Source organism: Eucyclogobius newberryi, unplaced genomic scaffold (assembly GCF_026437365.1).
Source record: "Eucyclogobius newberryi isolate DKJ021-1_F unplaced genomic scaffold, fEucNew1.0.hap1 SCAF_12, whole genome shotgun sequence".
In the NCBI taxonomy this organism is placed as follows: Eukaryota; Metazoa; Chordata; class Actinopteri; order Gobiiformes; family Gobiidae; genus Eucyclogobius; species Eucyclogobius newberryi.
This window is the reverse complement of record NW_027315746.1, coordinates 24,061,251-24,086,342: the sequence shown is the minus strand read 5'-3', so window position 1 is coordinate 24,086,342 and position 25,092 is coordinate 24,061,251. Positions and strand designations below refer to the sequence as shown.

The 25,092-nt window shown below is 39.6% G+C and overlaps 1 protein-coding gene across 1 annotated transcript in view; it reads left to right on the top strand.

Annotated features, from left to right (window-relative positions):
* Window positions 1-24,645, top strand: part of LOC140356547 (adenylate cyclase type 1-like) — a 62,660-nt gene extending 38,015 nt beyond the window's left edge. The window contains exons 6-20 of the mRNA XM_072441573.1: window positions 2,051-2,209; window positions 3,103-3,244; window positions 5,087-5,242; window positions 9,414-9,611; window positions 9,683-9,780; window positions 10,939-11,023; window positions 11,102-11,191; window positions 15,321-15,583; window positions 19,795-19,921; window positions 21,257-21,373; window positions 21,450-21,596; window positions 21,673-21,771; window positions 21,844-21,958; window positions 23,090-23,214; window positions 24,211-24,645. Coding sequence (XP_072297674.1) covers window positions 2,051-2,209; window positions 3,103-3,244; window positions 5,087-5,242; window positions 9,414-9,611; window positions 9,683-9,780; window positions 10,939-11,023; window positions 11,102-11,191; window positions 15,321-15,583; window positions 19,795-19,921; window positions 21,257-21,373; window positions 21,450-21,596; window positions 21,673-21,771; window positions 21,844-21,958; window positions 23,090-23,214; window positions 24,211-24,618 — 2,329 coding nt within the window. The 3' untranslated portion in view covers window positions 24,619-24,645. The remainder of the gene's footprint in view (window positions 1-2,050; window positions 2,210-3,102; window positions 3,245-5,086; window positions 5,243-9,413; window positions 9,612-9,682; window positions 9,781-10,938; window positions 11,024-11,101; window positions 11,192-15,320; window positions 15,584-19,794; window positions 19,922-21,256; window positions 21,374-21,449; window positions 21,597-21,672; window positions 21,772-21,843; window positions 21,959-23,089; window positions 23,215-24,210) is intronic.
* Window positions 24,646-25,092: the final 447 nt, after the last annotated feature.

Here is a 25,092-nt window from a genome sequence, read left to right as displayed (position 1 = left end):
CCGGTAATTACTCAGTACTGCGGCATCAAGACTGCTCTTCTTTAGGAAAGACTTTATGACCGCAGTTTTCAAAGACATTGGGAATGTTCTCGATTGAAGTGACATGTTAACTATGTGAGTGAGTGGTGCTAACAAACTGTTCAGCACAAACTTTAGAAATCTGGTGGGAAACACATGGAGGCAGCATGTAGATGAACTCAGACTGCTGACAATCTCCTGGACAGTTTTGTCAGTTACAGGTGCAAAGTGAGTCAACTCTAAGTGTCCAGGGAGTTTTAGAGTTATTACTTGTTTTGTGGAATTCATAGCACTTTTATTGCTCTGAACGATGTCATTAAAGAATAATGCAAACTCATTCTAAAGTGCTAAGCTTATTTGAGAGTGTCACAAGAAAATATTTCAAAGTAGGACACTCTGCAGCCGGTATAGCCATGTGTGCTGCTATTGCCATCTGACGGACTACGACAGAGTCTGAGGACTACGAAAAGTCTGAGGAATAAAGTCTGGCGGTAATGCAACAATTGGATGCCAACCGCCATAAAACGACAACAACAACAACAACAACAACACTGAACATTTGAAGGAGCGGATGAACAGAAGGCTGACAGACAAGGCTGAATTTCCATCATTCATTTCCACCACAAATAAAATTAGCATTGTATATTTTCATTGTAAGTAACTGAAAGGAGACATATAATGCAAAATCAACGTTTAAGAGCTTGAACTATGTCACAATTGTTTTCCATTCTCATTTTTACGCACTTAAAGTTGTATTTAGAGTGATTCATGCATGTTTAAGAAATTGTTATTCTCTTCCAAGTAACATGGAATTGCCTCTTTTCTCCCCCTATAATCACTCACTGCTCTGTGTTCACTTTGTTATTATTTTCTTAAACAGGGATACTTTCAGCAGCATTGCGTAGCCATTTTGGTGCAAATATAAAAGTTGACTGCTGGTTACTGTGAACTGTATCAATAAGTCTGGCCAGCAGCGGCACATTGTTGCAGTGATGACGTTTATGGTGAAATCAGTGTCACAATTTTCAACCAGAAGTCAGCGGATCACGTTTTTACACCTTTCTATTTGATATGCAAGGGGGACTGATTAAAAAATACAATTCAAATTATATACAAAAATAAATGTTGCAGGTCAACCCAAAACCCAAAACATGCGCAATAGGTAAAAATCCTCCAGACCTGACCGAGCACAAAGATCAGGAGATGGATCCCGAGCACTGCACTACATAACCATAACTTTAACCTTAACCCTAAACCAAGGGGACACATCTGCTCATTCTACATTCTGGTCCGTTCAAAACTATTCTTTCAAGCTCCTTTTTCTGTTTCAGACCAAATGTTGCTTCTGATACAAAAGATAATGTACATAACGTAGCCTGTCATAGCCTAGCCCAGTGGCTCCTAAACTTTTCACACCAAGTACCATCGAAGGACATGATCCAGACCAGACATAGAACTGAGATTTTATTAGGGCTTAACCAGATCTATAAAGACTAAGCAATGTCTACAGTACCGGTAATTATAAACCAGGACTAATTTAAAAGGAGGACAAAACTTTAAATTGAACGTATTACTTTAAACTAATCAAATATCAGAAGAGCATGAGGAGACTGCGTAGCACCACTACACGTACCACAGTTTGAGAAACAATGGCCTAGTATCATGTTCTTCTAGATCAGTACATACTATAATAAAATTATCACTTAAAATGCTAGTTTTAGTGCAATACGTGGAGGGTCGGCCACCTGACTGCTGTCAACTGCTTCTCTAAAATGAAGAACATTCATGGCATACTCTAAATGGAACTTTCTAGACAAAGCAATCCCATCTCCATGGAGACAAGTAGGATGTGTACCCTTCACTAGAAAAGTTACATTGTACGCTTTTAAATAAAGAAGGAAATATATCCATGTGTAAGAAATAGATAAACACAAGTTTAAAGGGTATATCAGATAATATCTATAACAAATAATGAAGCTATATCAAGCCAAGAAGAAATGTGTAATTTTATTATTATGTGTCTGCTGCACAGGGCGGTCGCCGAGGCCACAGAGGTGAACCTGAACATGCGGGTGGGTCTGCACACGGGCCGGGTGCTGTGTGGGGTGCTGGGCCTGAGGAAGTGGCAGTACGACGTGTGGTCCAACGATGTAACACTGGCCAATGTGATGGAGGCAGCAGGACTCCCGGGGTCAGTACACAGCACGCCAAATACCTCTTCATCTCGGAATGGTTGACATTTTCACACTCACATTCTCTCTTCCAATCACCTTCTGTGTCATAAATGCATTTATAACTCTAGAACAATCAGCCTCTAGGTCAGTATTAAATATGTCACAATATCAAAAGGTGATATTTTTGTGAGAAACATCACAATTAGTCACGATTGCTGGTAGTATGACCAAATAACTGTGAAATACTTTATTTGCTTTCTTTTACAATTCAAGCTTTATGAAATCAAACTTTCTCAATGCAATGACAGCTAAATATGTTTTTTTTTTTACTTCTTTTTAGTTTAGACTGAGCTGAAATGACTCAACATCACTGCCTACAATTCTCACAACTATTATTTTTTAGTTCTTAAGATTATATTGAGACCTGAATAATTACGATTATCAATTTACTGATTAATCTCGACATCCCTTCTCTCTACTCACACGGGATGCATCACAATGTTACTGGTATTGTGTGCTGGCTTCAGATTAGACCGATCAGTTACAGTTATAAGACTATTGGGGGGCTGTTATTGGCTCAAGACGTCTCATCAGCTTTGGACTTCACTATGGTGTTCTTGTTATTTAAATAAAAGTGTTACCTTATATTTTCTTTCTCCTCATTCACAAACCACCTCTAGCTTACTCTTTAATTAACTGCTAACTCACTGAACCCTGCATTTCAAGGGCATTATTTTGGCAGCCCTTACTCTTGCATGTTGTTTTTGCAGCTATAACAGGTGGAGATGAAGGTGGCTTTATTCACAGCAACACATTTGTAGTTGTTTTTACCATAAAACAGGAGTTATTGGAGTTTTGATCAAATCCACTTGATATAACGTTGGGTCGAACCGTATTATATTTATTATAGGAAAGTCCACATAACCAAAACCACGTTGGAGTGCCTAAACGGAGATTACGAGGTGGAGCCTGGAAACGGACACGAAAGGAATGCCTTCCTCCAAAAACATGAAATCGAGACCTTCTTTATAGTGCCATCTCACCGACGGAAGGTACGCCATCACAACAGTTACCCACCTGTGCCCCGATAATAATGGTTAACACTTGAGTTTCATTAGATATGTCAACTGATATGAAAATTCCAGCTAACCAACAATGCCTTGATTCTGACTTAATGCATGTCTATAGAATAAACTATGGAGATATGTAAAGTACAATAAGGATGACTTACTATTGAATGTGCATTTATTTCCTGTACTTCTGGTATCCTAACTTTTGGTAACAGAATCCTTATAATAAATGAAACTTTTCTTGTTTTCTTCCAAACAGCCTATGTGACATGCCAAAAAAATAGACTAAAGATGTAAAACCTATATACTCTCAAAAATAAAGAAGACATATTATGCTTTTCCTGGCTTAATAAGCTATAACATCAATATAAATCTATAATGACTTTAAAATAGCAAAAGTTCCAGTTAACTCTAGAGATTGACTGATCGCCGGTTCATATATTTTAGAATCCAAAGCCGCTGATGCTCTGCTGATTATTTCCCAAAAATATATTATTTGAAATTATGACAAACTCAATTACTGTCTACAAAAGGCACTGCTCTGAGTAATAAAAGTATTAAAACAATATTTTAGACTTCCACAATCCTGTTTTACAACTAACCCAGCAGTTAAATCACACATTTTGTGCAGTGCCTTCTTCACACTTTCAGCGCAGCAATCAGCAGATTTAAATTAGATGTTTTGCTTTATGAAACCTGGATTATTTGAATAAAGAATCAAGTAAGAGCAGTGAGCAGGGAAAAACAATTTTAAAAGCTCCAAAATCTGTTTTACATAATATGTCTCCTTTAAGTATTGACTATCGAATGCAACATAGCATGAAGGAACTTGAACTAATTTCTTACTGAGAATTGTCACCTCCAGGCTTGTTTGGAAGCAAGCTTTAAGACGCACAGACTAAACAAACAAGCCTTTAGGGAACGTATCAAATGCGCACAGTTGAACACATCCGCAGCAGCAGTACCTCAGCATACATCTCATGGACAGATGTGCCACAACAGCTGGAAGGGAATTTCAGTCTTGTGCCGACGCTGTAGTCTCCTCTGCTGCGCTCCGTCCCCTTAGTTCTGCGTTACATAACATCAAGTCCATACAGAAGTAACAGTCGCGCTTATTAAAACCTGTAACATCTCATTTTTTTTGATAAGACCATACTAATCCTCTTAATGGCGCTGATGGTTAGGCTTCATCAAAGGCACGGCTCAGAGAAGCTAAGCTAAGCTGGATAGGCTGCTCCTCTCCTCACTTCACTAGTGGCTTTAATTACTCCTGCCTAGGGACTACATAACACACACTCTACACATGCGATATAGCGCTAAGCTAAGTCGCTGCTTCAATGGTGTTGTAACCTTGCCCTTATCGCAACAATATTATAAAACACATGCTTCCTAGCCTGGTCAGCCGCAACCATTCTCTTTCTGCAATTTTTTATTTTTTTTTTAACAAAAGTAGGCGGGCTTTATGCAAAGCCTTGGTTTTGATTGGCTGTCGTCATTTTGTCTTCTTTCTTTGTTTGTTGATCTGTTTTTCAAGACTGGAACAATTTTTTTATTTTCTAATTGGACTGGATTATTTGCATAGAAAGCAAAACATGGTGTGGCTGGCCTGGCTATATTCCTTGCTGTTACAATACAACATGGGCAGTACATTTCTAAACATAGATGACATGCAACTACTCTTGGCGTTGCGTGCATGTGCAGTACTATGTGTGCAATGGGTGTCTACTTTTGTAAGGCCTTCTTCTTATACCCTTACATAATGCTATATCATCGTGTGTGGGGTATCATGACTTAATCCTTGTTCCCATTTCTATCCGGTGACAGATATTCCCTGGATTGATTCTTTCGGACATAAAGCCCGCCAAAAAGATGAAGTTCAAAACTGTCTGCTACTTACTAGTGCAGCTTATGCACTGCAGGAAGATGTTCAAGGCTGAGATTCCCTTCTCCAATGTCATGAACTGCGAGGACGGGGATAAGGTACACCTGTGTGACCTGTGTGTTGTGTTGACGTGTCTATGTGTGTCCCTGCTGTCATTCGTGCTCAACACAAGCCAGTGTAAGAGTGTGTAGGGTGAAACATCTGTGAAAAGATGCACCGTTGACCTGATTTATGTCTATTAGGATTATACTGCTGCCTGTATCCTTAAAGGGGATGTAGCACAATATGGCATTATCGTAGGACTAACCTCGAGGAATGATGAAGATGTCCTGAAAATGTCTCAAATAAACAATACCCAGATACTACTCAATACCAAAACTAGATACTCATTTGTATTCATAAGTCATACTCATAATAACTCATTGAGTCTGAAAAGAAAGATCTCATAAACAAAGTTGGACCTTCCCTGTATAGCTTTAGAATTAACTTATAACTTGCATCAGACCACAGGATTATATTCATTTAGTTTTTTGCCAGATGCAAAGACAAAAATGCCACCTGTCGTCATCAGTTTTTAGGTAATTTTGAGCTTTCAGGTTTTTTTTTTTAACGTCATGTATCATGATTCTTGTACACTTATAAAAATAAGTATAACATGAGGTAATCTTCTGAAAGTTCACACATCACAGTGATTGGTTGAAACCAGCTGTCACTCATTCAGAGCCTTACAGATGCCAGAACCCAATAGGAGTGGGAAAAGGTGTCGGAGAAATAGAGACAATAGACCAACAAAAGCAGATCATCTTTAAGTTTTTAGCAATATAATAGTTATAGTGAGTATATATTACAGCAAGCGTTTATATTATGACTTTGCTGTCTATACTGTATCGTTCTATATTGTTCCTGTTAATATGAACAGTGTAGTAAAGTAGTAGTGACAGTGTTGTAGCAAGTCAAGCATTTACCAAGGAGCTGGAAGGTAACCGGTTCAAATCCAGCCCAACCACATTCTGTTGTTTTGTCCCAAGACATTTTACTCAACTCAAGTATTGAATCTAAATTTAGCAAAATAATCAAATAAATACATTGAAAAACAAACATTGTTTTATAGTAAATCTAGTCAGCTGTAGAGCAGTTATTTAGAGAGTAGAAGAGAACAGGAGACAGGACAGGGGAGAAGGGGATGGCTGTTGGCAGTGTGTGTCCCATGCTACAATAATCATAATAAATAGGCAGGATTCAGCATCTCTGGACCACTGCACCACTGCACTCACAATAACACTGAGAAGGCAGGAAGAAGGAAGCACAAGAGGAGAGAAAAGAGTTACAATATAAGTACATATAAAAATAAAGTAGCTTGAAAAAACACTTCCATTCCTTGTGCTAAAAAGTATATTACTATATCTATAATTACTATATCAAATCAAATCAAATCAATTTATTTTTGTAAGGCCCAAAATCACAACAACAGTTGCCTCTGAGGGCCACAGGGAGAAATGAATCAACAATGTCTGTGGTGACGTTGAAGTCAGACAATGTCTGTGGTGGCGAGGGACGATGTCCCAGGGTCCTCTGTCCTTAGACTCTCCTTCTCGGCCAGGAAAAACTACAAAAAAAACCTCACCCCGCACAGCAGGGCGCGCTCACTAATGAAGTTAAATGGGAAGAGAACGTGGTCATTTAAAAGTATAATGAAGCACATATCTTTAGTGTTGACTCATAGGCTTTGTTTTGCTAAAAAAAAGAATTCTTACAATTATTTCAGAAGTGGTTGTCAAATGCTTTAAGTGACCTTCTGTTTCCATTATACCAGCTGTTTCCATTCGGATTTGAAGTAACAATGTTTTTAGTTAAGATTCTATACTTTTACCATTGTTGTTAGATCTGACAGCATCAAGACTTCTGTACTTATGCTGAAAGACTTTGAGTCCATATTCATGCATCAGCAGCAGGAAAGGGAATATGATATGATTTCTGATATGAAATGTTGATATCACAGACCTGTTGGCTGTTGCTGCTCAAACTAAATATGAGCTCACTATTTTTTATAGTTTAGGCTTAGTGATAATAAACTATTCATGTAGTGAATCAAATGGCAGAATGATGTTGTATTCACACAGTGTCCAGCTCTTCGGTCACATTAGTGTGGACACAGTCAGAGCTCACAGCAGCTTCACTCTGTCACGTTCATACTTTATTGCACCGTAGAGTGAGAACATTAACATTTACCTGTGGCTCCTGATCTGTCCAGGTTTGCACTGGTTTGGATGTTTCCCCACAGAGCATCGTCACAGAAGTTTGTTTTCTTGTTGTTAGCTCCACATTAGCGCCGCTTTTAGCACAGCTCTAATGTCCTCAAAACCATCTCCTCATCCATGTGTTTCCCAAAGACACGTGTCCCTCCCTCCCCTTAGCTCTGCTCAAGTCAAATCTGTAAAGTTATGTGAGTCGCTGCACAGGGGATTGTGGGGATTGTAGTTATACTGATAAAAACGCAATATATCAGAAATGAATAAATATAAATTAGAAGATTTGCGTGCCACATATTGCTGACACCCCTGTGTAGAAGAGTTAAATGCTGTGAACTCATGTTTGGTGAACAGGTGCAATTCTAATCAGTGTCCTAATTATTCTAATGAATTATAAATACCAGGGTTCAGAATAAGCGGTATCGCATCGCAAAATGCGACGCAATTTCTCTCAAATGCGATGCATTCGTCAGAAAAAAGTGCTTTTGTATCGCAGCTTTTGCGATACAAAAATGCGTGTTCAATTGTATAACCAAAGCGCCTAAAAGTACTGATCACTCGTCAATCGATCGTCAATAACATCATGACACATGTAGGACTGCTGCCTCAGATCAGAGTCTGAAAGTGGGAGGAGCCACGTGCTGTAAAGTTAGCGTCACAGATACAGACTTCCGAGGTCAATAGCTCCTAAACGCAAAAGTCTTTGCAGATCATTCACATGCCAAAATATTCATATTTACACTGCCAAGTGACGACAACCTCGTTTTTAACAATCAGATGCGTATTTTGGGCGCAGCGAATCACACGGCTACGAATGTGCAGCCGGAGCCGAGACGCGTGCTTAGGGACCGTCATCAAATGTGCAGCCGGAGCCGAGACGAGTGCTTAGGGACCGTCATCAAATGTGCAGCCGGAGCTGAGACGAGTGTACTTAGGGACCGTCATCAAGTAGAAAAACGAAAAATGGAATGGAACGTCAATTTTCCATCAGAAGCTAAATACATATTTTTTGTGAGTGTAAAGACAATTAATATGTAAATGAGACTCCTGCAAATAGTCATCTGATTGATGATGATATGGAAGAAAGTTGTAAATAAGGCCATCTGACTTTGTGTTGATTAATTTGTTCAACAATTAATTTTATTTGCAAGTTTTATTTAAAGAAAACATGTTTAAAAAGTGTTTAAAAGTTAATTTGTTAAGAGTTTTCTTTAGTAGAATGTTTACAAATACATTTAAATAAATGATCGTGTTATATCAATGGAAAATATTGATTGTTAGTCACTTTCGTGTTTTGCTCTGCAATTATGAAATTGCTATACAAATTTCGAAAAATTAACAGATTGTTTAGCAGCGCCGCTATACAAGTGAAAATCCTTAATCTGAGCCCTGTTTACATACAAAATTTAGGCAGAATTTCACCACAAATGTTCTAAAAGTAACCCTACAAACCCTATGAAAATGCAGATAGTTGCTCTCAAATGTAGTGAAGTAAAAGTAAAATGTATCCACTGTAAATATGACTGAAGTAAAGTACAGATAGTTAAAAAGTTGATTTAAGTACGGTACTTTTATTTTGCACTGTGTTATCTACCACTGGTCCAAATAAAGTATAGGAAATGAAACCAGTATACAAATGTATTAACAAAATTAGGATTATGTTATGTGTTTTCATGTTTTGTAAGTTGTACTTTATTGCTTGTTGTGTCTATGCTGAACTTAGGTGTGTTTGTTATTTTTTGTATGCATGTTTCTGAATGTTATTGCTAATGGTAGAAAATGTAACAATTTGCTCATAAAAATCTATAAAAGTCTAAAATGTGATATAAAGATCGCTTAAGAGCAAATGCATGAACATTGTACATATGTAAGTGTCAAACATCTAACAGTTACAACTCATTTCAATAGAAAATCGTATAAAGAACCAACAATATAAACCACTTTACTTGCACGTACCCAACCAATATGCTTAACCGACATTACTTCTGTTTCCCTGACTTGCTGCTGTTTGTCCTTATAGAGGAGGGCCATGCGCACAGCTCCGCAAAAACTACGAAACCGCTCCAACACCAACCAGACCACGGTGGTCCCGAGCAGCCCCCGGACCCGCGTCAACCGCTACATCGGGCGTCTCATCGAGGCCCGGCAGACCGAGTCCGACACGGCCGACCTCAACGTGCTCACGCTCATGTACAAGTGCTCCGATCGAGAGCACAGGGTGAGGCAACATACAAATACAACATATACGCACAAAATACTCATGCTACTCATTTACTTTGCGTCTAACAGTACCATCAAGTTCCAGACGAGTACTTCACCAGCGCTGTGGTCGTCTCTCTGGTGCTAGCTGCCTTGTTTGGCCTTGTCTATCTGCTAATCATACCACAGTGAGTTCTGTAAAACATCTTAATAATAGATACCAGTGATTTTGTTTCGATCCGATGCCAGTATTGTGTTATTCGAGCAAATACCGATACCATTGAGATTTGGATTAACATATAATACGCACGCGAAAAAACTGACTTTAATGGGCTTTTAACTCCGAGTGATACACGTAGGGTTAACTACTATTACTATTGACAGTGGAATGTTATTATGAAGCTTTGCCATTTTGAGTCACTGGACCTGTTTCTTTTACCAAGTTGTTTTGGATCAATATTGCGGTTAACAATGAACAAAATGTAAAATGATGATCTACTTATGTTATAGTTCATTATTATAGCACCTGATATATCTCCTTTAACTCCTCTACTACAGCCCGGCTTGATCGGATATAAAAAAATTTAAAAAATCTGTACAGATAACTAAAATGTAAACAAAGAATTTCAAAAATATATTAAAAAGTGATTTAAAAAAACATAAAACAAGAAAAACAAACATACCACAAACAAACATATGCAAAAAGTCGAGCAGGACCAGAGAAACCACAGGATAAGTAAAGAATAAAATTGGTTAAAAATTTTGGATAAGAATTTATACTTTTTGATTGTATCACTACTAAGCATTAAGACAATGTTGAAATCAAGAATCCTATCATGATCAAATCCATTTCAAAAATAAGAAAATTAAACTTATTTTTGATTAGGGCATAATGAAAGTGACTCATATTTAACAAATAAAATATAACATGGGAAAAAATAAAACATGCAACTAAGGGTTGAGGAAATAAGTGGCAATAACAAGATAATGTCTGTAGAAAAAAAACTGTCGCAAATCAAGACTAATTGCAAACTTCTGAGCATTTTTATTGTTCTACTTAACTTCATTTGAGAGTTTTTCATTTTGGGATTTAAATTTAGTCTGGGTCTAGGTACCAGGGCTGCAGGACGAGTCACAATCTCATCAAAACTGCAATTAGCAATTAAAACATGTAATATAACGTGTGCAAACAACAAAAGGTCCAGACACCATGTAGTTTTATGACAACAAAAACGACTTTGATGATCTGATGATGTTCTCAAAGACACGGTATTCTTGTATAACTTCCTGTTTCTGACCTTCTCCATTTACCGTCACTTCTCTAAAATCATCCTCTTTTCTCTCAGGGGCACAGTTGTACTTGTACTGCTGGTCTTCTGCATCTGTTTCCTTGTCGCTTGCATCATGTACCTGCAAATAACCAAAGTCCAGGTAGGCTAACATTTTCCTCTCCAGCGACACATGCAGTGATGAGTGTGAATAATGTTAATGATATGGCTCGTCCCACAGTGTTTCCCAGGGTGCCTGACCATTCAGATTCGCACTGCCCTCTGTTTATTCATAGTGCTCTTAATCTACTCGGTGGCGCAGGCGTGTGTGGTAAGTACATACACGCACTTTACATGCAGGGAAATTATACCTTTTGTCCATGCTTTTTGTGTATGTAAGTTCTACAATAGATATTTTTATTTATTTATAGTCTTTATTATGAGAGAAAGTCAAATTTTATCAAGTGAACTAATGACTTCCTGCCTGACTTTAAAGAGGATATTACGCACACGCAATGACCTTTTGACCTCGTTACAACAGTGTTTCATTTGTTTACTCAAAGTTGTATTTTGATTTTGACTTATATTGTCATGCAACTGAGGCTCGAGTGCTCAGGAAACTCCTGTTTTCACCTTCCCCCTATCCCCGCACACATCCCTGTACTTAGTTGTGATTATTTGAAGACTTCAGGCTCCAAGCTTCTCATGTGGGGTTTTAAAATGCCACATAGCCACTTTTCAAAAATAAAAGGTAAAATATAGCCGCAAGCGGCAATGATCGGCCCTCGCCACGCCGCCGCCACGCCGCAAGAGGAGGGGGCGCTAACGCGCCCCAATTGTCCTTTTATTACGCCTACTGCTGAATCTGTGACGCTGTCACATCTTCTCCCCTTTGTTTTACCATCAAAAAGCTATTTTATTTTGAATTCTTGGCAAAATGTGCAGCTTTGCCGCACAGACACCGTGACTCTTTGAATGAAAATGTGGATAACTTTTGATGGTCCTGAAGATGAGTCTCACCAAATTTCAGGTTAATAGGGCTGACGCCCTGGGAGGAGTTTGTGAAAGTCTAAAGTGTAAACATGTTCTGGCGATTTCCCCATTGGAATAACATGAAAGGTTTCGGTCATCGTTACGGCAACGCCATAACAATTATGACATGGGTCTCATTGACTTTTTTGATGGGGATGCTAAAATTGAGTTGTGTGTCAAATTTCATATAATTTCGCAAAACTAAACATTTAACCTCCATATAAAATCTGTAGGGGGCGCTGTGGCGCCAAATGAATTTATTTCACTTCAAGTAGGTTTAGGGCAAAGAGTTTAACAACTGATTCTAATTTGACGCAATTCGGACTTTATCTGCGCAAACGGCAGAAATTTTAAATATGGGAGATTTCTGAAATTCTAGCTACAGTTTGCGGCTTCGCCGCACCGAGACCGTGAGAGGTATCAATGTAATTTGGATAACTTTTGATGTCCCACTCCTCAGTAGCATTTTCACCAAATTTCAGCTTTTTAGGGCCAACGCCCTGGGAGGAGTTCGTAAAAGTACGACGTTTGGAAAAACTCCGAAGTCATGTTTAGCCATTTTTGAAGCAATATGGCCGACATTTGGTTGGGCGGACGGCGTTGCCGTAATAATATTTTTTACTTCTCTTGTCACCATCTACCTCTGCGCCAAATTTCATGATTCTACGATCAGATTTTTTTTGGGTCATTTCCCATCTCTCAATGCATTTTTGGTACATTTGGGGGCGCTGACGCGCCAATTTTTTTTATTTTAGAAAAGGGAAATAGCCAGAATGTAGAGAGGCACGATTTTTAGAGATGTGAACATTTTTGTGACTTTTCGTCAATGTTCACTGGGTGAAAAATAGGGGGGTTGGTCCCGAGAAGAAGAAGAAGAAGAAGAAGAAGAAAGAATAATATTCCGATGCGAAAACAATGTTTCCCATTTTTCAAATATCATAAACTATACATTTTCGGAAAGCGCTCGCGCTTTCCTACCTCATGGTGTGGGTCCCTGGTCACTGACGGGTACTTTCGTTAATTTTGAGTGGGCTCCGCCCACTTTGTGTTTTTGGCCCTCTATACAGTAATAATGTTCAATTTTTGCATTACATGCTTATATGCACGGAACATGCAAGAGATGGGGAACGTATTCGTGAGGTACTTAGCGCAAATGAGTGCTTTATATGGGGATGACGACCGCTTCGCGGTCGTCATCTCAATGTAAAGTGCTCGTTTAGTGCGCACTTTTGCACGGGCTTCGCCCGTTTACAACGGTAATGTTCCATTTTCCTACTACTAATTAGTATGCACTGGGCGTGCATGAGTGAAGGAGTGCGTTAGTGAGTGTTTGGAAGTGGGCGAGCGCTTCGCGCTCGATTTCGTGCGCACTACGTGCGCACTTTCGCAGCCGTGCTTCGCACGGCCTTACGATATTAATAGGCCTCTCGCCAGCTTGTGGCGCTCGGGCCTAATAACAATCTGCTGCTTGTTACGGTGAAACGTCGCTTTGAAGAGGCGGGGCTTATCAGCTTTGCCGTTTTAAACAGGAAGTTAATGGACCTGTTTCTATTGTTATTAATTGATATTTATAGTGAACGAAATGTAAAAGGATGATCTACTCAGGCTATAGTTCAACACTAAGCACCCAAAAAAGCATAATATGTCTCCTTTTACTCAACTATGATGCACAATTGATTGAGAGGATTTAGATAGCGGGATAATGTATGTCGACACAAATATAAATGACATGGGTTATCTTTTTTGAATGTTTCTTACAGACAGTTGATATAAGAAAACTAGGAACAATATGAGGACTGAAAATACAATCTCAAATTCTCTACAAACATCTTCTGAAAGACATGCTTTTCAATTCAAATGGTGATGCTCCTGAATGTGTTCAGAATGTGTACTGTGGTCTGGGGTTGCAAAAAGAATAAAATAAATGATAGATTCTAATGAACACTAAAATTAGAATTGATACTGAAAAATCAGAATGGTCTTGAACTATATTAGAATTAATCAAAGACCAGCAAGATTTCCTGATCACATCAAATCTGCAGTACGTTACTTTTTTATTTATTTATTTTTAACTTTTGGATCTTTTTATTGCACTGATAAACCACGGATATTCCACAGTATGGCATAAAATGTGTCTATCTCCATGGAGAATATTCTGAAGTATAGTTTTAACTTTTCCATGGAATCATTAAAGTGATGCACCACCTCAATTACAAAGTGTTGAGTCTGATGTATGGATAAAAGCATATTTCACAGTGACCATAAAAAGCATTATTTTATTTCCATGAAGTCTAACTGGTCTTTGATTAGTTCTAATATAGATCAAGACCATTCTGAAACTATTCCGGAATGTTCCGAATACCTCCTATTTAGGTGATTTAATTTTTTATTCTAGTATTGATGATAATTTTAGTTATTGGTCATTTTAGTTTGTACAATTAGTATCTGGGTATTGCATTTTTTGGACAATCACAATGCACACTTTGAACACATCCAGGAGCATCATCATTAGAAAAGCATTTCAGGAAATTGTAGAGTTTGTAGAGTTAAGAGTAGATGCATTATTTAGTCGGCAGGGAAGCTTGTTGTCAAAAGTATTGACAATCAGATACTAAATAAATATTACTAATCTGATACTAAAACTAGCATAAAAACTAGCTCTGTAACGAAAAATAAATCACATAAACAGGCCAAATTCAACCTTTCCTGAACAGTTTTAGAACGATCTTGAGCTTTATCAAAACTATTATAAGACCAAATACTGACATAAAGAATACACTATAATTTATGTTGAAAAATACATTCTATTGTCTAAAAAAAGATTTGCATTGTGGCATTGTGGTTTCTCAAAGGTGTTGGTCGAGGTGGTTGAGAAGCAGAAGAAGAACTCGATGACACTAGCGTCTGTAATTTAAAAGATGTTTATTCCAGAAACAGCATCAAAACACAGAGACAGCCTGCATTGCCTGGGAGCTTCTCTATCCAATCTGGAGACTCTGCGATTCTAGTTTTACAAAGCCCCCACAAAAGGCAGCCCCTCCTGTTGCCTGCCCTTTGACCTCTCCTAACGCTTCCCAGCTATTCAGTCAAAACAGGATAGCACCTGTCCTCTTGACCCCTTTCCTGTTTTCCCCAAGTAAGTAAAACAAAGCTCTGTCTCAGCAGAAAATAAGTATTCAGTATCAAGCGTATTCCTTAGTGCTGAAATTTAGTTTGAAATTTTAGTATCGTCACAACACAAAGTTTATAATACCAGCAATTTCACAGCCCAATATCATTCTTTTTTTTTAAACATCAATTGTATGCACTTTTTTTAAAAATCTCAATCAAGTTTGAACATGTAGTATCATGACAACACTGCTGCATCTTTAAACCACCACATTTCTAATCACTTCCTTACCTGTTTGCTCTGTCTTGTCCTGTTGTAGGTGGGCTGCATGCCGTGGTTGTGGGGCCGTGCTTACGCTAACAGCTCCATAGTGATCATCGACGTGGGCAGTGGCTCGAACCGCACCATGGTCGAGCTGCCTTGCGACGGGGCTCACTACGCCTTCCTCTCCTGCGTGGTGGGCACCCTCACCCTGGCGCTGTTCCTGCGGGTGTCGTGGCTCCCCAAGATGGCGCTCATGCTCCTCCTGTGCGTCCTGTATGTCACCGTGTTGGAGCTGAGCGGGTTTCGCAAGACGATAGGGTAATGAAATACACAGTGCATTTTATTTTGAAGTGTGACGTTTGGGGTTTGAGGGGTCGAGGGGGAGACAAAAAAGATCAAGACTTTTATGGGTCAAGAAGTTTAAGAGCAAAGAGAGCGAGTCAAGCTGAGGAGTCCAAACTGGTCAGACAAACAAACATAACAAACTTTAAAGGTCCCATAACATGCAAAATCGACTTTTCAGAGCTTTTAACCTTCTTACATTGCTATTTGTGCTTCATATATGTACCCAGAGTGTTTTTGAGATTGATTCCCGCAGTGTTTAGCTATATTACTGACTATCTCCTTTCCTCCAATCTCCAAACTGACGGGGGGTGTCTACCAGACCGCGTCATAACCACAGGCACGCGTCATCATCCCCCCTCCCCCTCCCCCCTCTCCACCCGCCTCCCCCTCCCGCCTGCCGCCTCCCGCCCCCTTCCCCCCGGCTCCGCGCTGCTGTCTCCATACAAGCCCCGGAGTTTTTCTGCTTCGATTTACGACGAAACACGGTTCAAAGAGGCCCAAAACTTCATTAATGATATCGCACTCTTTACTATTATCACAATGGTGAAGGTTGATGTGGCACTTGATGCAGCAATCCTATCCGATACCGAAAAACCAGGAAATAAGAGCGCGATGGACATAAGACTTTTATATATCTATATATATATATAGATATATATATAGATCTATATATAGATCTATAGATATATCTGTTCTGCGCACGCTGTAGAATAAACACCAGATTTATTTAGGCTCAAAGTAGTGTTGATCTGAAGTTCTATCGTTTCTCACTCATTGGCGCGGAGCGGCGCAGCGCGGAGCAGACAGCTGTGGGGCACACACTACGTCACGGGTGGGCGGGGCACACACGCGCTCTGAGACTACGTCACGGGTTGGGCGGGGGAGCCAGATTGCTCTTCGCAAGGGTGGGGGCGAATATCAAACCAAGCCGTTTGCATTTCCGGGTTGGTGAGGGGGTCCAAGGTCTGGGTGATATTTCTTAACTATTATGTTAAGGGTGTTGCACAACCCTTATTATTATCAATTATACACTTAGGATAGACTACGAAATGTGGAAAAAAAGCATGTTATGGCACCTTTAAAATCTTAAAAAGAGTTCGACTGATTTGTTGATTCCAAAAATAAGGCAACATTTTAAATTTTAAAGCAAATTTTCAGACAGATCAAGTTTATTTAAATGCTAAATTATATACTCTAAATGCCCTCTGTGTATTTTTTTATTCATACGATATGTAAACTAAAGGAAGCAGGAGATTTAAACCTGGATCTATACATTTTTTAGAATCATGTCCTGAATATGTTATTATTTTAACATTTACACATAAAATGCCTTGGTTATAAATGAAAGTGTTCCATAATGGACTTGCAATACATTTCTTCTTGCATTTATGTAAGTACCGGTGAACTACTACAAGTTTCACATTTATATCTATAAATATAAGATTATTTTTCCTATTCAACTGCAGTGTCTCGCCTTAAGAAGCAAAAATACTGAAGTAAGAAGAATGAAAGTTTTAAGTGACGTTTCAGGCTTTGAGGGCGAGAAAGTGAAGAATTTTAGAGCCCTTGGCCGGGTGAACACAAGTAGGTTTAAGGGCCTAAACCAAGTAAAAACTACTGAAGGGCTAAAATCAGATTATGAGCTGAACTTTCTAAGCGAGAAAGCCAAGACGGAGACATTCAAGACAATCAATCAATACTCACCAAGAGCTATGAATAGTTTATTGAATAGATCAACTTTGGCGCTTAGAACCCGGCAAGTGGAGAAGTCAGTGATTTGAAGAAAGGAGAGAACGGAGGATAATGTGAAGGACAATAAACATGATAATCTGCCATATATATCTCTATTTGAACGAACCAATTACATCAATTACATTTGAACAACAGTATGTATTTGTTAAACCACAACCTGCACAAAGACAACATGAAATACACCCTTTTTAATCATCAAAACGCTGAATAAGTCAAGTTTATATTAAAAAAGCCTAGGATATCAATATTTATCACCAAATTTAGTGTCACAATTTAATGATATTTCACTAATTTAGCACATCCCTAATGATGAGTAGGTGTGGGCGAGGCTGAGGAGGCTGATTGTGCTGCTGCCACGGTGACTAAACATCCTGTGGCTAAAATGGCAGGAAGGAGGGGAGAGAGAGTGCCTTTATATGTTGTGATGATGAGGTGCCAGGCTGTGATTGGCTGACATAGGACATACTGTATCTTCCTGGTTAAAATGACACTTTTAACTTGATCAAAACAAATGGTTACTGTTCAAAAGACAAATCTAGGGTGCAGCTCTCCAGGATTTACTACAAAACTAGCTCCTTCCACACTTTCGAGTCACAGTGAGATCCTGAATCCGCTCGCACCGATTGGCCGCGAGAGTTGGCGGTTCGTCAAAGAGAACGGCGACTGACTCGGAGAGGCCGTGTTCACAGTGCACTTGCAGAGACTCTGCTCAGCCCACGCTCTCGCAGCAGTCAGGCTTTGAAGCGTCATATTCTCATTAGCTCCAAATTGAATCCTGACAGGACAATGTGGGCACAATGATGGCTTAGTTATTTCACTGGGCGGCAAAGTCATGATATTATAATCTGGCTTTTTTTCACAAATAGCGGACCAAATGTGAGACTTTTTTGTTGTGGGCATAATTGTTAAGTTCTAAGAGGTTTGTGTTGAAATTGATGTGGAAGGAAAGCTTAAAAGGTTGAGGTTGTGTCCTTAAAGTGACACCAAATGATATAATCAGAATCATATTTTATAGATAATCCAATTGGTAAATCTTTCAAAAGGCAGGATCAAATCTAAACCAGGTCTCAACAAGCTCGAAACCAGGTCTATATTGACTTTGTAACATTTCTGATGGATTTTCTGCCACCTGTTGGTCGCCATGGAGATGTTATTGCTTCTCCCGGAATGTTCCACAGTATGGCATTAAACTCACAGTAAGAATTTATGTTTTTCTGGTGTATTTTTTCAGAAGAAAGATAATTGCAATTCAATAAATGTAATGTCATACTATGGACACAATCCAAGCAAAGCAATAACATGTCCATGGAGACAAGCAGGGGGCGGACTCTTCACCAGAAAAGTTACATAGTGCACCTTTAACAGAGTTTACTATTTAAACCTGAGTTACGATAAACTATAGTTATAACTACATTCAAGCTTTCACTCAAAAAGCCATATCAAAACCGGGACTAAATTGGGCTAAACTGGGACTAAACTCATAACTAAACCAGGACGAGACAAGTAGGCAGCAGGTCAGCTGAAATGTGCAAATATTGGTCTCTTTCTACAGACAAAGACTTAACCGAAAAGTAGTCTAAATCCTGGCTTAACTGGAACAGACCATGAAAACATGATAAAGAATGCAGCTTTAATCAAGACCAAACCAGACAAAAAAATTGAAATAAAACAAAATAAACATTCTGGGTCATGCAAATATCCAGCACTGTTTCAATAAATAAGTTAATACAATAACTGATAGATTAGATCTTTTTGAGGGAAAAAACAAACAAAATGCTATACCAACATTGCTTTGCAAAATTGCCCATCTAGTAGTGAATCAAACTTAAACAGGGACTAGACTAGTACCAACCAGGTCTGACCCAGGACTAACCCTGAACCAAAACAGGTCTAACCAGAAATAAACAGGGACTAAACCAGGTCTAAACTAGTGCTAAGTAGTATTAGCACTAGTATTTCTAGTGCTAATACTAAAATATAGAAATACTAAAGTATTTCTATATTTTGTCGTGGTCCAGATTAAATCACTTGGAGGGCCTGATTTGGCCCCTGGGCCTTATGTTAAATAGCCCTGATATATATAATTAAAAACGTGAACTAGCTGCAAAAGACCAGCACAATAATCGCTTTTATCGTTTTTTTTTACAGTAAAATCAACCCTTGACCTCCTTTCAAATTCTTCACACTATGTTCTTTCACAAACACACACAACACCTGTACAGTTCTTTGGCGTAACGTGAGTCTGGCCCCTGATTACGACGTGTGGGGCCCGCCTCAGTGCAGTCCTCTGTGTGGTCTGCTTCTCTCTATGCTGCTGCTGCTGCTGCTGCTGCTGCTGCTGCTGCTGCTGCTGCTGCTGCTGCTGCTGCTGCTGCTGCTGCTGCTGCTGCTGCTGCTGCTGCTGCTGACGAGAACATTGCTCTCCTCCACAGTGGGGGGTCCTTCCACATTGGAGGCTACGAACCGCTCCTGTCTCTGCTACTTTTCATCAGCGCCTTGGCCCTCCACTCCAGACAGCTCGACCTCAAACTCCGCCTGGACTTCCTTTGGGCAGTGCAGGTGAGGGATTAGATGTCTTTGCCACAGATCTTCTGATTGAAACATGCAGAAGTGGGTAGAGTGGCCAGAAAATTGTACTCAACAAATTTGAATCGAGCTGAAGTACAAAGAGTTGGGGAAACTACCATTGAAGAAAAGATAATTGTAAGAAAGAATAACATTGTATTGAGATTAAATTGGAAGGATAATGCTTTAAACAAATACACAAAAGCTGGTGTTTCTTAAAGGAGGTTTTGGTATTGATAGTCTGCCAACTGTCTGTCTATTTTCTGGCTAAATTAGTCTCGGAGGCTAGTGCTGGCTGCATTTCACTTGATGCCGTCAGGAATGTTTTAGATACTGTGAAAAGCGAGTGAAGCAAAGTGAAATGTACAGTATTCATCAGAACAGTACAGGCTATAGTTCTGTGGTCAAGTGAAAGGTCTGAAGTGATGCTAAGGATGTTGTGACCTCGTGTGGTTAAAAAGTGCAACAATACAGTGGGCTTACTGTAGTTTCAGCCTAATATATTGTATTGATGGGCAATATTGACTATTTTATATTTATCTTTAGATTATGTGTGCTGTCCATCCGGATTTTGCTAATATAATTGCCTGTAAATGATCAAATGAGTTTGAAATATACTGTATTTAACCAAAAATAACTACAAAAGTGCAGAAATATCACTTTATACCATTGTTTATTTAGGTATTAATTACACAACACGCTTTTTTAATATCAACTCTTTTGAAACTTTCAGTTCAGATGAAAATGTCTAGGCATTTTCCAATGTATGATTTTTGATTACTAAATGTATTGCTCACCTTCAATAGCACGACAAAAGTATGTTTGCTGCATGTCATTCCCCAGTCTCATCCCCATGTCACACTGCACTGACCTGTCCAATAAATCCTACAGGCTAAAAAATTACATAAAAAAATAAAGATTGCATTCAATATATCATTTACCTACATTTTCTCTCTCTTTTTTAAGCTTTATTTCTTCTGCTTCAATAATCTGTCAGCTTTTTTACATCGGAAGCCCTTCTAGTCACAGCATCATAATACATCTGACTAGACCGACCTGCACTTCTGTTTTAGATTATTTCTCAGGTTAAGCAGGAATACCATTCATTTCTATAAAAAAAAAGTCGAGAAAAGTCTTGCTGCTAAATATGACATAAAGTTGTGTTGATTTGTGAGGAACGTTCACGTGCACCAACAAGTCAACACTGCACCCTCGCTCTGTATTGACATGCGGGATAAGGTGGTACACTTAAACCAGCTTCCATCTGGTTGGAGGGTGAACACTCAACAGTCAGATTCAGCTGTCCTCTAAATTTGAACGTCGTTTCAGGCGGAGGAGGAGAGAGACGGCATGGAGAAAGTCAAGCTGGACAACCGCAGAATACTTTTCAACCTGCTCCCTGCCCACGTGGCCCAGCACTTTCTCATGTCCAACCCCAGGAACATGGTGAGCTTTCTCTGGTTCATTTAGCGACATCAAAAATACCACACGGTCTCCTCTTAAAACGTGTGTTCCTCTGAAGGATCTGTACTACCAGTCCTACGCACAAGTGGGCGTCCTATTCGCCTCCATCCCCAACTTCAATGACTTCTACATCGAGCTGGACGGCAACAACATGGGAGTGGAGTGCCTTAGACTGCTCAATGAGATCATCGCCGACTTTGATGAGGTGCAAATAGAATCAGGTTTTCTGGGACTTTTGAATTGTGAGGTTTTATGTGTGTTTTCTTGGGTTTCCCCCACAGCTCATGGACAAAGAGTGCTACAAAGATATAGAGAAAATCAAAACCATTGGCAGCACATACATGGCGGCCGTGGGGCTGGTGCCGACTATTGGAACTAAGGTCTGTCTTCTTTTTTTTTTAATGCATTTGCACATTTTTGTATGTTTTGTAATCTATTTGTATTTATTTAAGGCGAAAAAGTCTGGGTACGACCACCTGAGCACAATCGCAGACTACGCCATTGAGATGTTTGACGTTCTGGATGAAATCAACTACCAATCATACAATGAATTTGTTTTACGAGTTGGTACGTTTGTTCTGCGAATAGATTTACTGAGCGTTTAAAGCATGCTAAACCCGACTAAAAAGCGTGTGCAGTTGAGAATTGACGGTGCACTGAGTATCTCAACTTCATCTTTCCAAATCTACGCATATTTGTCCTCTTTCTGTCCCGTTTAGAACTTTGCTTTTGAAAGTCATCTTTTTGGTTGCGCTGGTTAAATTCAAACACGTGCAGGTTTTCCAACATGTCCCTCTGTCCATGCGCGTCAGCTGAACTCTGAATAAGCCCTGACCATATTCTTCTGCCTGTGCGTTCACAATCAGCACAGTGTTGGTTTAAATGTTAAAGGAGACAGAAGCTAAATGAAGTTGTTGGTTTACTATGAGGCTCGTGTCCATATTTATCGTCATTAATCTTATATATGTGTCTGTTCTCCCAGAGGAGCTGCAGCACAGGCACATTTGCACTTAGTTGGTTCACACAATAAACTCTTTTACATCTACGATTTGCTCCAAGTGCAAGTTTCTGGTGGAAAATTAGGTGCAACATGACCAGAAAATATTACATACAAATTTTAAGTAGCACCTGTCTCAGTCCATGTGGCCCATGGGGAATTGCCACACGCCTAGTACAGTATATGGTCACGCTGTCAAAATACAGCATTCAGATAAGGCTTGATACTCACTACCATTTAATGGATGAAGAGAATACGAAAACACTTTGGTCATTTTAACACAAATACAAAATATAATAGCGTCTTTAATGCTATAATTTCTTAATAGTTCTAAAAACCTAAAACATAAAAAAAATTAGGAGAATTGACACGCGGTAGAAAATGGATGGATGGATGGATGGACAAAGTTTTTCCATTTCAATTTGATTGGGATTAATCTTGCAGCCCTCAGTCCTACTTTTGGTTAGCCAATGCTGCGTGCTTATTCATGTATAGTGAAGATATGTTTATGTCAGATGCCCTCCATGTTCGTCCTTTATATATATCCAAGCTCGTTTCTATCACAAACATTTCATGTAAAAGCTGCCGTTTAATTTAATGTGTATAAATCAGTAAAATTCCTACATTATACTACATGTACTGTTTGTATACAATACACGCTCTTTGTATTTCCTGTTCATAATGGAGGTGTTTCTCTCTAGGCATCAACGTGGGCCCGGTGGTCGCCGGTGTGATTGGGGCGCGGCGGCCTCAGTACGACATCTGGGGAAACACAGTGAATGTGGCCAGTCGCATGGACAGCACTGGAGTACCAGGGAAAATACAGGTATTCTTGTAGACACAGTCACACAAACACAACTATAGTAAAGTAACAAAGGCGCTCTGGTGCCACTTTAGACTGTTGTGACCACTGGCCCGTCACACGATTTACTATCATGACATTCTGTCATGGAAGATAAATTGCACTAGATTTTGTCCTTGAAGCTCAAAAGTGTAAAAAGTGCAGTTTGACAACAACTACTACTTTGTGATGGGTAAACGCACATACTTTAAGGTAAAGTGTCATAGAGATGATGAATGATTCTCAGCCATAGTCATGACCTGCCATCGGGGGGCGCAAGAGGTCATCTGCAACAAGGCACTGTGGCATGGACACAGATGTCACGCCTTTGCTGTGCTTCTATACATGACGTCTAATGACATGAGGCCAGAACAATAATCCCTCATCTAACAATAGTCACTTTGGACAAGAAAGTTATAAGAACTCTTTTTGTTAATATTTTAAGGATTTTTTATTTTATTGACATTTTACAGCCGCAGTAGAATGAACCCAAGTGAAACCTATTTGATAGAATATGAAGAAGGAGCCAGAGTCAAGAGTGTTCAGGAAAGTCTATAGAAAATATTATAATTTGAAACAATCTTAATACAAATATACAAATATATGAAGATACTTTCAAGAGCAAGCAATACAGATTTTTTAAAACTGCTGTAATCACATTATTTTTCATAATTGAGTGTGGATATAATTGTAATCATGATTCTATTTTGATACTACTTCCTTAATACTACTCTTCTTATACACTTAGATACTGTCGTCCTACACTAGTTCTGATAAAGCTCATGATCATTCTAAATCTTTACATCTTGTATCGTTCATGTGATTAGCTTAGTATCGATACTTGCTTGACTTACTTACTTGACTGTCTAGTTTCAATACTACTTTTGGCATCTGATTTCTGATACTTTGGACAATGACATCCTTAACCTCCATTTAAAAAATATAAATATTCTCTTCTACCGCCCCCGCCTTGACCTCCAGGTAACCGAAGACGTGAACCGCCTGCTCCACACCAACTACGACCTGGTGTGCCGCGGCAAGGTCAGCGTCAAGGGAAAGGGCGAGATGCTGACCTACTTCCTGGAGGGCAAAGTCCAGGGCATCGGCACGGTGACCACCTCCTCCGTCATGCGCTCGGCCAGCCTGGCGCGACGGATACACTCCTGCGGCAAGACCAGCGTCCCCGCCAACCTGGGCAGCGTGTCCTCGGCCACCAGCCTCACCACGGCCAGCAACCTCCAACTCAACCAGGCCAACAGCGGCAGCAACAGCCAGTGCTTGGCCTCTCCGTGCGTGCCGGCGGTCAGGGAAGTCGCGGAGGAAGATGACGCAGACGTTTCGGGTATTGACGTTGAAATGGTGCCGGGCGAAGCAGATGCAGCGGTTTGAAAAAGGCTAAATAAGACGTTAACTGTGTGGGCGGGAAAGAAGAGTGGAGTCGCCTGGTTTGAAGAAGAAGAGTTATCCAGGACTGAGCAGTTTTTACAATTCAGGATTACAAAGACAATCAAACTTTGAGAAGTCGGTTTGCCCGAAATGAAAGGGTTTTGTCGTATCCAGGAATCTTGATTTGTACAGCGCATACACGGAAGATTATGTGCGTGACACCGGTCCTGCTCTCGCTTTGCACCGTCTTTCTCTGATTATGCCAAGGATCACATTGTCTACAGTATTCAAACCGGTGTTCTTTTCTGCATGCGTGTGGGTGCGTGTGCATGCATGTGTGTGACCAATACAACCGACAGCACAATATAATAATAACAATAATAAGAATAATAATAATCACTTTTTTATACAGGAGAATTTTCCGCAGTACTCTGAATAGTGCATGACTTTATACCAGTGGACAGCCATAGTTGTAAA